We start from the raw sequence: 15,199 nt of genomic DNA, 5'->3' as shown, positions 1-15,199 counted from the left end.
CTACTTAGCATCCCCACGTTGACAGGGCAATTAGCCAGTTCTGAGTGTGATGGGATTAGGAAGGAGAAAGGGAAGCGTGGTGATTTCCCAAGTATTTTGCCAAGCTCTGTTCCGACACTCCTTAACAGTTCCTTGGCATTTCCATTCTAAGATGGCACCCTGAGCACGAGGTATAACCCCTCCCCTTCCTGCCCCAGATCCTCTGAAATAATGAAAAGAGTTTAATAAGAATCCAGAATTGGGCAAGAAAAGGAGAGGTAGACTAGAAACTCTGGTAGGACAGGACTAAAGAAGGAAACCTCTGCTAAAATGGCTTCTCAAATATGAAGGACATGGGCTTCCCTGGTGGTCCAGTGGTTAAGCATCAGCCCTGCAATGCAGGGGACACCGGTTTGATCCTTGGTCCAAGAAGATCCCACATGCCCAGTGGTGACTAAGCCTGCGTCTTGCTGAAGCCCGGGAGCTGCAACTACTGAGCCCGAATGCCTAGAGTCTATGCTCCGCAATAAGGGAAGCCACTACAATGAGAAACCTACACACTACAACTAGAGTAGCCTCTACTCGTCACAGCTAGAGAAAGCCCATGAGCTGCAATGAAGACCCAGTACAGTCAAATAAATTTTTAAAAAGATGAAAGACATGAGGGGAGTGGACACCAGGAGCAGGAGGGTGGCTCCCGGCACCCACCAGGGGAATGCTGGGCTCCTGCAAGAGAAACAACTAAGCCAGCGCCAGGTCTCACCCCGTCCTTGAGCAACCAGGTCAGGAGTGGCCGTGGGTCTGAGAAACCCAGCAGAGTCCACAGGGCTGACAACACACAGGCAGATCAGCAACTCATGGGCCCAGAAGATCAGCCACCAGCACAGCCTCCCCAGTGGTTCCCCCAGCTCCAGCCCCACCTCACCTGAGCAGCACTGTCTGCAGCACATGTAGCCCAGTGGCATATCCCGCCTACCCCCTCGTGAGCAGGGGGCAGTAAGATAGCATCTCTGATCAGGCTGACAGAGACTCTCACAGCCAAAAACGAGCATTCTGCTAGACATCACCAAACATGCGAACACCAAGAAAGTCATTATACTCAACGAACTGAAGACCTCAGAGCGCAGAGAAACAGAGCAGGCAACTCAGAACTTTAGAACCTGTATAATTTATGTTCCCTGAGAGGTTTAAGATGATACTATGCCCATGAAAAAATAATTAACTAGATACCCTGAAGATTAAAGTTGGATTGTTGAAATAAAAACTCAACAGCTAGGCCAAATAACAGAATGGGCACCACTGAAGAACAAATTTAAAAAGGAAAGTTGAGTTGAGGAATTCAGCTTAACAGGACAAAAAGATATAAAGCATTAAAAAAAAAATAAAGGAGGGCCTGGTTTCAATCCCTGGTCAGGAAACTAGATCCCACATGCCGCATCTAAGAGCTCACATGCCACAGCTGAAGATCCCACGGGTCCCAATTAAAAGATTCTCATGCCACAACTAAGACCTGGAACAGCCAAATAAATAACACACCAGCAGATCCAGAAGTTCCAATACTCATGTACAAGGGATTCCACAAAGAGAAAACATAGAGGACAGAGCACAAAGAGAAATAAAAGAGAACACTGTCTCAGAATTTAAGGAACTCAAGAGTCTTCAGATTAACCATACCATTAAGTACAAAGCAACATGAATGAAAGGAGATCTATGTCCTAGTAAAATTCCTAACTCTCCCATCGCCAAATCTCAAATGCTTCCAGAAGAAAATAAAAATGAAAAAAAAAAAAAGATTATCTTATAAAGGAGTAAGAATGAGATGGCCTTCAGGTTTTTTCCAGGCAACAATGAACGCCAGATGATAGACTGCCTTTGTCTATCCTACAACAGCCATGAGGTGAAAGCAACTCAGCCATCCAACAACAGATGAATGGACAAACAAAATGTAGTCTCTACGTACAATGAAGTACTCAGCCTTAAAAAGGAACAAAATTCTGATAAATGATACAGCACAGATGAATCTGAATACATGCTAACTGAAATAAGCTGGACACAAATTATTTGAGTCCACCTACATGAGGTACCCAGAAGAGGCAAATTCACAGACAGAAAATTGACCAGAGGTAACCAGAGGTGACCAGAGGTGGGGAAGAATAGGTAATGAGTGCTATTATTTAATGCATACAGAGCTTCTATCTGGGGTAATCAAAAACTTTAAGGAATGGTTGTCTGACAATGTGAATGTGTGCTTGCATGCTCAATTGCTTCAGTCATGTCCAATTCTTTGTGACCCTATGGACTGTAGCCCACCAAGCTCCTCTGTTCATGGGATTCTCCAGGCAAGAATACTGGATGGGTTGCCATGCCCTCCTCCAGGGAATCTTCCCGACCCAAGGATCGAACATGCGTCTTCTGCGTTGCAGATAGATTCTTTACCACTGAGCCACTGGGGAAGCCTGAATGTATACTTAATGCTACGAAATTCTACAGTGAAAAATAATTAAAATGGTAAATTTTAATGCAATGTATATTTCAGTACAATTTTTAAAGAGATAAAGTAGGTACCTTGAATAAACCAATTACTATTGAAGAGACTGAAAGGACAAGGATCTGGATTGAAAACAGGTGACATACCTAGATGGTTTCTGCAGGCAAGATCTGGGACTTCCCTGACGGTCCAGTGGTTAAGAATCTGCCTAGCAATGCAGGAGATGCAGGTTTGATCCCCGGTTGGGGAACTAAGATCTCACATGCCGAGGGGCAACTTACTGAAGCCTGAGCACTGCAAGAAAAGATCCTGTGTGATGCAACTAAGACCAGACGCAGCCAAATAAAATAAATAATTTTTTTTTTTTTTTTAAATCTGCCAGATCTGACAAAGGATTAGTATCCAGAACACACAGAGAATTCCTACAGATTAATAAGGAAGGGATAAGGTGGCTTAGACAGTAAAGAATCCGCCTGCAATGCGGGAGACCTGGGTTAGATCCCTGGGCTGGGAAGATCCCCTGAAGGAGGGCATGGCAACACATTCCAGTATTGTTGCCTGGAGAACCCCATGGACAGAGGAGCCTGGCAGGCAACAGTCCATGGGGTCACAAAGAGTCAGACACGACTAACCACAGCACACAAGTAACTCAATAGGCAAATGGGCAAAGGATACACACTGGCATCTCACAGAGGAAATGCAAATAACCAATAGTCAAATGAAAAGCAAACTAATCTCACTAGTTGCCAGAAAAATGAAAATGAAAGAATTAGGTACCATTTTTTATCTATCAGATAAATGAAAAGGAAAATTAACCAAATCAAGTGTTGTTGAAGATATGGGGAAATGGGTACTCACACTGTTCAGATGGTCCTATAAATAAATTAAGCCACTTTGGAGGGCAAAGGAACAGCAGTTAATAAAATTTTAAAGGCACGTGACCTATTACCCAGAATTTATCGTAGAAAAATTGCAGATGTACAAGAACAAGTGTATTTTTCAAATCAGAAACAAATGGTCTAGTGATATGAAAATGGTTAAATAATCTGTGGTATGTTATACTACAGAACTCTATGCATCAAATCAAGAGAATGAGTTAGGTTTGTATACACTGATGTGGTAAAACCTCTAAAATACACTCTTAAGTTAAAAACAAAAAGAAAGTTTCAGAATGAAGCATATGATATGAGATCATTTATTTAAAACAAAACAAAGCAAAATAAACCCACAATCTAAAACTAAAGATTTATTTAAATGCACGGAAAGAAAACCTAGAGGATGAGAATTAAACTGATAATAGTAACTATCTCTATGGGCAGCAGTGGGATGTCAGGTATCGCTAAAGAGGACTTAAGTTTCATCTGTATATTGACTTTTTTTTTTTAAATAAAGAAAATGTATGTGTGTACTACTTATATAATTAAAAATAAAGACACTTAGGGAAAAAAAGAGGCCTGGAGCCATTAGGTCTTATCAGAAGGCAGAGTTGAAAAGGATGGTTCCTGCTGAGTACAGGCCTCTGTTTCATCTTTGTAGCAAAAAAAGGGTTAGGATCCATCAATTGTGACTGTCTCCATATTAGTATCTTTCCTGCTGCTACTTTTAACAGACAAGGCATTAAATTCCCCACTCTCTCTTTAAGTATCTGCCTTTCTTTCTATTGGCTCTAAATCTGGGGTCAAAACTCAACAGAATAGGAAGGAAAGAACAAATCTAAAGAGGTTAAGTCATCATTTTGTTACATCTGAAGTTCAAGGGCAGGCTGTATTTGCAAAAACTGCCATAGCAGTCTCTCCTCGCAGGTGCTCTGTATACCAGTGTGCCTGTGACACTCCTCCCACTGGGGTGGGGGCGGCCATGTTCCTTCCTCTTGAATTCTGAAGGCCAGGTGACCACAGAAGTGACCTTATGTGACTTCTAAGACCTGGTTCTTAGAGCATCTTGGGGGTGCTCATTCCTGGGCCCCAGCACCACCTCACCTGGGGGAAGCCCAAGCAGCGGGGAGGACCACCCAGCTGAGGTCCCAGCTGACGGCAAGCACCAATCTGCCCTCGTGAGAGTAAATCAGTGGATCCTCCAGCCCCTCCTGGAGCCACCCTGGCTGATGCTGCATGGAGCAGAGATGAGCTGTCCTTGCTGGGCCAGGCTAGACTGCATGAGCGAAACAACTGTTGTCGTCAGCCACTGAGTCCTGGATTGTGTTGATTTTTTACACGGAAACAACAAGAAGGGTTTCCCTAACAAACGGAGCCCTGGGCAGCTGAGAGATATCAGCAGCCACTCCCGTGAGACAGGCCAGCAACTACCTGATACAGGGAGCTTTAGATGACATGGTTAGGAGCTGGTAGGGTAGACATAGAGGGAACATCTACGTCAGAGAGAGGCAGGTCAGGTGACCTCTGAGTCTCCTCCCACAGTGAGATTCCACATTGAACTTTCTGAGCTGAGCACTTAAGTACCTCCTAGCACCATCTTTTCTTAAAAGGGAAGATCATTTTCTCCAATGAGATTTTACCTTTCAGAAAGCTGCCGGATCTGTGGAATGCCCATGTATTTGTGGAAGTGCTCCAGAACATTCATTACGCCCTGAAGAAGATTAGCAACTTCTCCATACTGCCTTCGCCTGGTCATGGCTCTGCAACGAAACAGGAAGTTGAGGGTTCTAGAAAAACACTAAGGACACAAATACAGATATAGACCAACCTAGTCTGGGCTCTAAAGTAGACAGCAACTCAACTTATAATAATAAGCATTCCTGAGCACTGAATATATATAGTCCTATGCACTGGGGGAGGAAAAAAATAGCACCAAGTTCAAATCCATAAAGGGACATGAGTAAGACAGGGAGAGTGACAAGGACATTTAAGTAGTACCAAGTAGGATGAATGCAGCTCTAAACAGAAGTCCAAGTTGTGTACTCTGGGAGGTACAAGATTGTGAGTGATGAAGTCTCACTGGGTTGGGGGAGGGGAATCTGGGAAAACTACAGATTTAGGATTTGGGTATTAACAGAAGAGCTGGCTTTTGACAGAGAATAGGGGCAAGGATGTTATTACTTGACGGTTATGGCATTTGAGCAAACCAAACACATCTTCCCAGGATACAATAAAGAGCATTTATATGCACTTACACATTAACTCAAATCTGTAGATTTTAAGCCAAGATTAAGCAACTCTGTGAATGTTTAGGTATGTTTAGTTTCCCTACTGCTAAGGTTAATGAAGCTTAAATAAAAGGATGCTGATAAAATCAACAGTTACAGCAAGGAAGGAACAAACTATCAGATCTAAAGTTTTCATTAGGGTTGGGTTTTTTAATTAAACATATAATTTACGACTTCCCTTATGAAGCACTTAGAGAGACTGGATCAAGTTCAAGCTGAGGAGTTATGTGGCTACAGCCGCCTGGTCTGCTGGTTTGGTAGAAAGCACGGAGCACCAGGAGGAAGGGACGAGGACACTGCTCTTCCAGTCACTAGGAGAACAGTCCAGGGATCGCTGAAGCCCATGTGACATCAGGGGGAGACCAGGAAGAGCCTGCACCCTACTCACCCAGACTTTGGATACTGTGTCTGTATTTCTAGGAAGGTGCTCTTTCTCTGCCCACCCGTGAGATTATGCTGAGGTTGGGACTAGGGGAATTCTTAGCCTGGGAGAGACCACAGCAGCAAACAAGAAGGTCAGAATCTTGGTAAAGGAGGCCTTTTGGGGCTGTTTCCTTGTGGTCAGTAACCAGCTCCTCCTTTTAATACTGCTACTCATGTTCTCACATACCATTCCCTACAGATTCTTTACAAGCCAAATAGGAAGCCTCGGTCTTTGAACAACTAGGTTGAAAAAAAGTAAAGTGGGCTGAATGATCAGTCAATGATCTGTTTCCATTAGGCACCTTCAATGCCAGTGAAACTCAGCCCAAGACCAATAGGAAAACTTGCCGAGGCAGAGGCTGGGGTGTGTGACTACACAGCCCTATGTCTCCTGTCAAGCTCCAAGGTAGAGATCTACCACAAGAAAATGACCCGTGTTCTTGCAGTCATTCTCCACAAGCATTCCAGGTCCCCTTTAGTCACCTCAAAGTCTCAGGTGTTTGTTAGAAGTTGAGCACCTGAGGGCACAAAACAAAAGCGGTGTCTCAACACCTGAGACCGATTTGTAGGAAGTGAGGCAGAGTGGGGAGACTCTCCTGGCTGAGAAGTAAATAAACCTACAATGCAGTTTCCTCTGTGACTCATTCATTTCCCGTGGACCCGGGACAGACCGCCTACGTGCTTACTCGAGGGAATCCACGCCACCCGCCAGCATGTGCAGGTGGTTCAGCGTTGTGATCGAGGTGGTCAGGTGGCGTTTGGCATGATCTAACTGCTTAATGTCGCGGGTGATTTCCTTCACCTAAATAGTGCAAAACCACAGGAGAAAAAGGAGGCTGGTTAAGATGGATGTCAACCCGTCTGGAAGTGGCCTCACAAAAAAATAATGCAAACAAAATAAGGACAAACACACCTCGAGTTAGCCCTTGGAGAAAACACAGGTGTTTTCCCAGTGCAGACCCAAAATAATTTCCAATCAGCCCGTTTACATTTAATTTGGCATTTCTTCAGCAGACTTTACCCAGGGCTACAAAATCCTCAGTTGTGAGAATGAAATAAACTTTATTCTTCACCCCAAATGGTGTGATCCTAATAGTAACTAAGTGTGGAGCACACGGGGTCTGGGAGCTGAGGACAGCGGATCTCCTGCACAAGGTCAGGAAAGTACGCTCCCACAAGGACATTACCTTCTGGCAACGGGCGACTAGGTGTGGTACAAAATGGATAGTGTGAGTCGGCTAATTCTATTGAGATGTTCTTTATTCATGGAACTAGGGTTCATTGTCCAGTCTCCACAAAGAAAAATGTCTTCTCAAATCTCAAGATGACTAAAATGTAACCCATGCAAAATAAGCTTAACATAGTATCATAAGAGGAGAGTCTTCAGGGAGACAGAAGGCAATTGAGGGAGTAAAATTCCAAAAGTGTTGATGGTGGTTGGTGGTATGGCCGGGAATCCCAAGAGAAAGAAACATTGTAGCTGGGAATGTTAGTACTGGGTTGGCCAAAAAGTTTATTCGCTTTTTCACAAGACTGTCTAGAAAAAGCTGAATGAAATTTTTGGCCAACATAATGTATTTCAGTCACTAGAAAAATACATTCAGTGGTGAGATGGGAACAATCCTCCAACTTTATTAACACTTAGGTGGATTTCTCCACTAAACTGTCCAAGTCCATGCTGACCAAGAAATTTTCTGAAAAGTAATTTGGTTTCCCAGGTTCTTTGACACCTGGAAGAAAAGACAGCAGGCATAAACATTCTAGTTGCTAGAAAGATAGATCTCCCATTAAAAGTGAAAAAGCCCAGTGAGTTAAGATCATGTGACCTGATTTTTTAGTTTGATCACCCTCTGTGAAGCTATAAAGTAAAGGTTCATGACCTGAATAGCTCAGTTCCACACTCACAATCCTGAAAAGCTGACTGGATCTTAGCAGGAAAAGGTCTCTTTCCAGGGACTTGCCCCATCAAGTCTGCTCTCTATATGACCCTCAGGCTACCAAAATGTCTCTATTTCTATTGCGGGGTCGGGGGGGCGGGGCGGGGGGGGGTGGTAAAAAATCTATCATGTGTTTACTAAATAAGTAAGTTTGGGGGAAAAGAAGATCAAGAATAGATAGGAAATAGGAGTGTGGCCCTATAATTGGATCACTCCTTTCCAACACTGAAATAAATCATCATTTTCCTTCCCACCAAAAAAAAAAACAAACCCCTGCCTCTCTTCCTGTGTTCCTTAGCTCTACTGCAAGAGTCAGGGGTCTTTAACTACTATGTTAAAAGTCAGCATCATCTGTGACTCTTCTCACCCCTGTGTCACTAATCAGTCATTAAATCCTGAATATTCTTCCTTTGCCTCATCTCAAGAATCTGTCCCATTATGTTCCTCCTCAGGCGCTCGCTGCTCCCAGTAGAGCAGGATCCTAAGTGCTCAATGAATCCCCACAATCTCATGACGTATGCACGACTATCACCTCCACTTCACAGTGAAGAAACAGAGGTACCGAGAGGGTAAACATCAATAACTTGTTTGAGGCCCACAGGGAGTCAGGAGAGAGGGTGGATCTGAAGGCAGGTGGTCTGATGTCAGAGGCTGTGCTGCTCACTAATGATATCAAACTGATTCCCCCCGCCCCCATGCCCACCACTGAAGCCAGGCCTGCCCTGCCCACGTTCCACATCCTGCCCAACCCTGCCGAATGGGCACTGACGAGAAGCGCAGGATCCTTTGGAGTGTGACCTCCGGTCTGTCCCCGAGTGGATTATGATAAGACGTAGAGAGAGAAGTTTGTGAGGGTTTAGGAGTCTGTGTCGGAGAAGGCAATGGCACCCCACTCCAGTACTCTTGCCTGGAAAACCCCATGGATGGAGGAGCCTGGTAGGCTGCAGTCCATGGGGTCGCTAAGAGTCAGACATGACTGAGCGACTTCACTTTCAGTTTTCACTTTCATGCACTGGGGAAGGAAATGGCAACCCACTCCAGTATTCTTGCCTAGAGAATCCCAGGGACAGGGGAGCCTGGTGAGCTGCCGTCTATGGGGTCGCACAGAGTCGGACACGACTGAAGTGACTTAGCAGCAGCAGCAGCAGGAGTCTGTGTGACCAAAGTGAGTAGGAGGGAGAAAATGACAGTAATCATGGCTTTCATTCATTAAGCAACTAACACCAGCCCAGTACTATGCTCTGTGCTCCTCTGACAAATTCCTTTAGAGGTAGTTATTCTTCCTATTTAGAATGGAAAAACCGGTGGGCCCCTCAGTCGGCAGATGAACACATCCCTGGAGGGCACCACTGGTAGAGGGAGACCTTAAACCCCTCAGGGCGTCTCACCAGTGGGATGCAGCCCCCCAGATCCAAGCCCAGTTTTCAAGTGGTATCACATGTCGTACATCTGAACTGAGAAATGGGTGATGCGAACAAATGTTAGAGAGAGAAATCCAAAATGACTAGAAAACTATTTTGGGGACGGAGAAGAAAAGAACATTCCCTCCTTAAAGCGAGGGCTGCAGATGCCGGCAGCAGGGAGGCTGAGTCACTGCGTGTCTCCTGGCTCCTCCTGCAAGGGTGCGGCATGTCCTCCCAGGGCTGGAGTTGGAGACATTGGGTGTGGTTGATGGCAAGGGGGAAGAACAAGTCTATTAACCAGTACACAACTGGATGACAAGTCAACTTCCTCTGCTGGTGCAAAAATGTCAGGAGGAAACAACTCACCATTTGCTCTGATTTTTCTGCTTTGTCTTTGATATCTTTGATCTTTCCGAAGAGCTGCTGTATCGCTTTCTGGGCCTCTTCAAGTGCCTAGAATGAGAGGAATAAATGAAACACAAGGCAGCACTAGTCTCTACACTATGATCAAGTGCAGCCTCAGAAGAAAATGCCGGGAGTTCTCTTGCTTCGTTGCACTTGTGCCGACGATTTCACCTGAGTCCTGGGCAGCAGAGACAGAGGGAGTCCAGCATTTGGATACAGGCAGATTAACATTCAGGGTTCTTGCCAAGTTGAATCATAAAGTTTTAATTTAAAAACTAAACTATTTCCTTCTATCTCAGTGAACACTAAACATACTGATGACAACAAAGAAACAGGAATGCACATCTGCCTGTGTGCATGTGCACACACATGCGGTAACCCTCAAAAGCCTGCAGAGACACAGAGGTGGCTCCAGATTTTGGAAGTTCCAGAAGATGGAGCCTTCAAAAAAAAAAAAAAAAATCAGAGCTGTGCATGAGGACTCCAGAACTGTGGCCAACCTTAAAGACATTTCTAGGTACCCCACTTAGAAATCAAGGAAGTTACAAAGGGACAGAGAAAGCTAATGGCGAGCCGAATGTTTCCACTGAAATAAACCCCGACGAAGATGACACCCCATGAAAAGCATTACAGCCCACAGCTGCAACTGTGCCAGTCTGGGAAGGAACATCTGGGAAGCGGAGAAGGTGCTCAGTTACACACTAGCAGAACACACATACTGGTGAGGGAGGCAGTGGCCTGAAGAACTCAAGTTTTATTTCATCAGACACAGTTCATTTATTTTGGACTTAAAAGTGGTCTGTCTTAATGGGGCCTCCTGAGCCCTTTAGAAATGTAAAAAGTCTGTGTGTGGCCATCTGTGCCTGCATGGGACAAGCAGCCAGCCTCCCAGAGAAGAACACCCTGACAGAGGCAAGAGGACAGCAAAGCTGTGATGTAGGCAGGAGGACAAAAGCCCTGACAGATTTGAACCATCACCTTCAGCAGAAGCCAGATAGAGCTGCCTCTGGACTACGAACTAACACATTTTCCTTTTTGCTGAAAAACATCCTCAATAAGCAAACTTAAGGCGGCTTCCTGGGCAGGTAATTCCTCCCTGGCTGGAAGGGAGGGACTGTGTCTCCCTGTCCTTCCCTGGCTTCCTGGAGGCTGCTTGTTCTGATGCTGGGACTACTTCCTCCTTCTGGAATATCTCACCCAGTGTGGCTCAGCCCCAACAGAGGTCTCTTCTGACCTTCTTGAACCTCTGGGATCGGCAGGGGTTTCAGGCTGGGGACGAGGAACGCCAAGCTGCTGCGTGAGACTGTGTCTCAGCTTCCTTTGACCATTCGTTGCGAAGACTGAGGTGATGCTATTTGGATAAATAGCTATTCATACCACCTCCCAGGGCAGGCAGAGTGTGCATCTGCTCTGCTGGATCACTGAACTTGTATCTACCAAGGCTGGGGCGCAAAGGAGCTTTTATACCGGTCATGTCTGCCATCTGGGCTAAGGTATTTTAATCATCAGATGGTTTGGTCTCAGAACAACAATTGGCATTGGTATCTGTAATTTGGGAAATGTTACCTGAAGAGGAGTAACCAGTCCAAATGGGTGATGGAACGGAACTGGGTCTCCCTGAGCAGCCCCTCAACCCCAATCCCTCCCAAAAGGATGCCTCACTCAGCAACTGTTTCCTCTCTGCTTCCCACCACCCTGCCTTCCTCACCCCCAGATTCAGCACCCCCAAAATAGTTGTGGAGCAGTGAGAGATCCCGCCACATTCCAGCCAGAAGGCAGGTGTCTGAGGCCTCCCTGTGCCGTCACATACCAGCTGGACAAGCTCTCTGGGGATCCGTTTCCTCATGTGCAAAGGGGACCTACTTCCAGTGTTGTTGGGAGGATTCAAGGACATAATAGGTGTAAAAAACTGCACAGATACTAACTAGGTCTATTTCCAGGGCTTATGACCAGCCTGGGCAAATGTACGTTTTTCAACTATGGATAGATACATACATACATACCGACTATTCTTCCCTCTCACTCACCACCTCTAGGCCTGCCCACTGTCGGACACTTCCTATCCTCAGCCACGGCCCCTGTGAATCCATGCCCATCTATTGCACCTCCCCACCCCTCCTAGGAATGCCCTTCTTCATTTCTAATATTTACTTCCTCAAAACAAGGATACAAGATTCTGCTGAGCACTGTTAACTGCCATACTGCCCAACATTAGAGTTCCTAAGATGATGACAAACCAAAATCAAGCTCTAACAAAATTTAAATGTGAAAAAGTAATAAATGATGTGTTTTTGTGCCAGTGCCATACTATTTTGATTGCTGTTGCTTTGCAGTATAGTCTGAAGTCACAGAGCCTGATTCCTTCAACTTCATCTTTCTTTCTCAAGATTGCTTTGGCTTTTTGGGTCCTTTGTGTTTCCATATGAGAAAATTCATGGAAGATTAGGACAGAAGACTGCCACCAAAATGAACACCAGGGAAGTCACTGATGACCTTGACAGGAACAGTTTCAGTGGAGTCAAGGGAACAGAAATGGACAGTGGTGTGACAAAGCGGAGGCAGTGTGTATGAGAGCAGGGACCAGCAAATGACACCTCAGGGCAAAATCTAGTCTGCCACACCTGTTTTGTAAACAGTGTTGGCTTGGATCACACTAATCCCTTTCATTCAGGTTTTACGCTTCCCTGGTGGCTCAGAGGTTAAAGCACCTGCCTGCAATGCGGGAACCTAGGTTCGATCCCTGGGTCGGGCAGATTCCCTGGAGAAGGAAATGGCAACCCACTCCAGTATTCTTGCCTGGAGAATCCCATGGATGGAGGAGCCTGGTGGGCTACAGTCCATGGGGTCGCAAAGAGTTGGACATGACTGAGCAACTTCACATTTCACACTTCACTTGTACAACGCAATAGCATGGATGGGTTTTTGTCAGAGACCAGAAGATATATAAAATCCAAAACATTTACTACCTGGTCCTTAACAGAAAAAGCTTGCTGACTCTTGGTTTAACTATTTTTTTCATAAAGCTTTTGATATGAGAAGATAAGAGAGAAAACGAGAAGAGGAGAAATTGATAGGGAAGTAGATGGGAGGGTGGGTAACAGAGAATCACAGAAGAGAAGGACTGTCTGAGTATAATTACCAATAGCTCCTTCTCACTCTCCAAAGTGACTCTGGTAACAAAGCATCACCTCAACTAAGGGCTTCCCTGGTGGTTCAGATGGTAAAGAATCTTCCTGCAATGGAGGAGACCTGAGTTTGATCCCTGGATTGGGAAAATCCCCTGGAGAAGAGAATAGCTACCCACTCCAGTATTCTTGCCTAGAGAATCCCATGGACAGATAGGCCTGGCAGGCTACAGTCCATGGGGTTGCAAAGAGTCGGACACAACTGAGCAAGTAACTTTCATTACTTTCACCTCTACTACAGCATCTAACCAAAGCTGGAGCACAGTTAGAACTTGACAAATACTTGCCAACAGATTATAAACCCCATGGGGTACTCCTGAGAAGAGCAGCAGTGCTGAGTGACTGCTCTGGATGAGCACAGCCCTCCCTAACTCCAGGCACCCCTCACTGTAAGCAGTGGTTCAAAACCACAGCACCCCACCTTCTGTAACTGTTATCTATGTGGCTAATGTAAAGTCTAAGGCCCCCAATGCTGCCAGAAGTGAGTAAATTCTCAACCTACTGGACCTTCTAAAAAATGTCTGGTCATTGCGTGAGAGAGCACTGCAGAGGCCCCTGCTTGCAAGTTCCCATCAAAAAAGACTCACTTTTTGTGGCACAGCATCCAATTGCACAGAATTGTGCATCCAATTCTGTGATCTTGTTGGTCACGTCATGGTCTAAGGATGCGCTGATGGTGTTAAAGCCAAAGTGTTCTCTACCCAAATCCCCTAAGACACATGACATTCAGTGAAAGGAAAGGCAAGAAGGGCTGCATCCTACGCTTCAATCTCAGGTCTGAAGAAGTTTCCACAATCCTTTCTCAGAGAGAGGGTTTCTGTCTCTATTTCTCTCTTCTTCTCCATCTGGCATCCTACCAGAACTGTCTCTGCTTAAGGTACCACTTTTTCAGCGAAGAAGTTAAGACTCACACCATCTTACATTTCACAGTCTTAAAGAAAGATAAACTGTCTGCCAGATTTTTTTTTGTTTTCAGGCTGGAATACTTTTGCTTGTTATAACAATGTACTGAAGTTGAGGAAATTTAGTATAATTCATTTTCCAGAGCCCAAAAGGTTCTTCTGAAGTATTCGCTCCATCAAGCAAGTCCATTCTCAACACCTACCCTAATATTTGATATCTAATAATCAATCACCCTGGAGGAGGAGTGTTTTGTAGTTGGAAATATCCTAGGACCTACAGAAAGTCAAGACTTTACTTTTAAATGACCCTAAAATGCTTTTATACCTAGCTAATGAGAAAATGTGCTGAAAGAATGATTCTGGCACTGCCCCTAGACACTCATTAAAATAAAATGTGGCTACTTTTCCATTCCGGGCTGTATGTGGATTAAAAACAGAACTAATCACCTAAAAATGTCTGCTTTCAATCCACCCTTAGCGGAGTTTCTGAATTGAGCACTGGAGCGTGGCTGCAACCTGCATCCAAGGATGCTATTAGGAAGCAGTGACTGTGGCTGTCCTCTTTACTGACTGAGATTCTGCGAATGGGAGATTCAAGGCGACCCACTGAGCTAGCCTAGAAGACTCAGCAGAATCAATTATGCTATCTCTGTATTTTTGTGCATTATTGACTGTAACCATTATTCTTAATTTTCCTTGCCTCCTGAAGTAGATGCTGAATGGTCTACCTAAGCCTCGCTAGGTCATGTGCATTGAAGATAAGCAGTGTGGAACCTGGCACAGACCTCACTGATTTCTTCTTTTTTCAGCTCCCCCCAACTCGCCCCCCAGAACTGTTGTCTGCCACCTCTGTAGACAGAGAGGATCTGAGCCAATGAAAATGCCTAGAGAAACTAACCTCCCCTCTGGCTCCTAGATGCAACTAATGTCACTCTCTGAGAGAATTATACTGCCTTTATCCTGTGAGTCCATGGGCAGAGATTGAAAACTGAGATCCCATTTGCTGCCACCACAGGAAGGAGGAAGAGGCTGCTCATTTTCAGAACTGATAGGGCTTTAAGTTCTCTGAAAAAAAAGTAAGGGGCTAATGTTCAAGGTGACTGGAAAGAAAAAGATATTTTCCCACTTACTCTGCTTTCATTTCTGTTGTTCAACTTTTACGTCTGCCAGTTTTCCCTTCCTATTGTTTGGAAAGACCACACACAGTATTAGTAAAAAGCAGGGGGTTCTTGAACCAGCAGACAGGGATTCAAACGCCAATCTTGCCACTAACTGTGTGATTTCTGTCCAGCCACTCAACCTCAGCATCTAAGA

The 15,199-nt window shown here is 45.1% G+C and overlaps 1 protein-coding gene across 1 annotated transcript in view; it reads right to left on the bottom strand.

Annotated features, from left to right (window-relative positions):
- The window catches only part of VPS53 (VPS53 subunit of GARP complex), a 122,710-nt gene that overhangs the window by 84,047 nt on the left and 23,464 nt on the right, over positions 1-15,199 (bottom strand). Inside the window, exons 5-7 of the mRNA XM_061143030.1 lie at positions 9,760-9,846; positions 6,740-6,855; positions 4,983-5,102 (exon numbers count right to left, since the gene is read on the bottom strand). Of these exons, the coding sequence (XP_060999013.1) occupies positions 4,983-5,102; positions 6,740-6,855; positions 9,760-9,846 (323 nt within the window). The remainder of the gene's footprint in view (positions 1-4,982; positions 5,103-6,739; positions 6,856-9,759; positions 9,847-15,199) is intronic.

Source organism: Dama dama, chromosome 5 (genome assembly GCF_033118175.1).
Source record: "Dama dama isolate Ldn47 chromosome 5, ASM3311817v1, whole genome shotgun sequence".
Classification (NCBI taxonomy): domain Eukaryota; kingdom Metazoa; phylum Chordata; class Mammalia; order Artiodactyla; family Cervidae; genus Dama; species Dama dama.
Note: the sequence above shows the minus strand (reverse complement) of the source record. Positions and strands in the feature narration are given on the sequence as shown.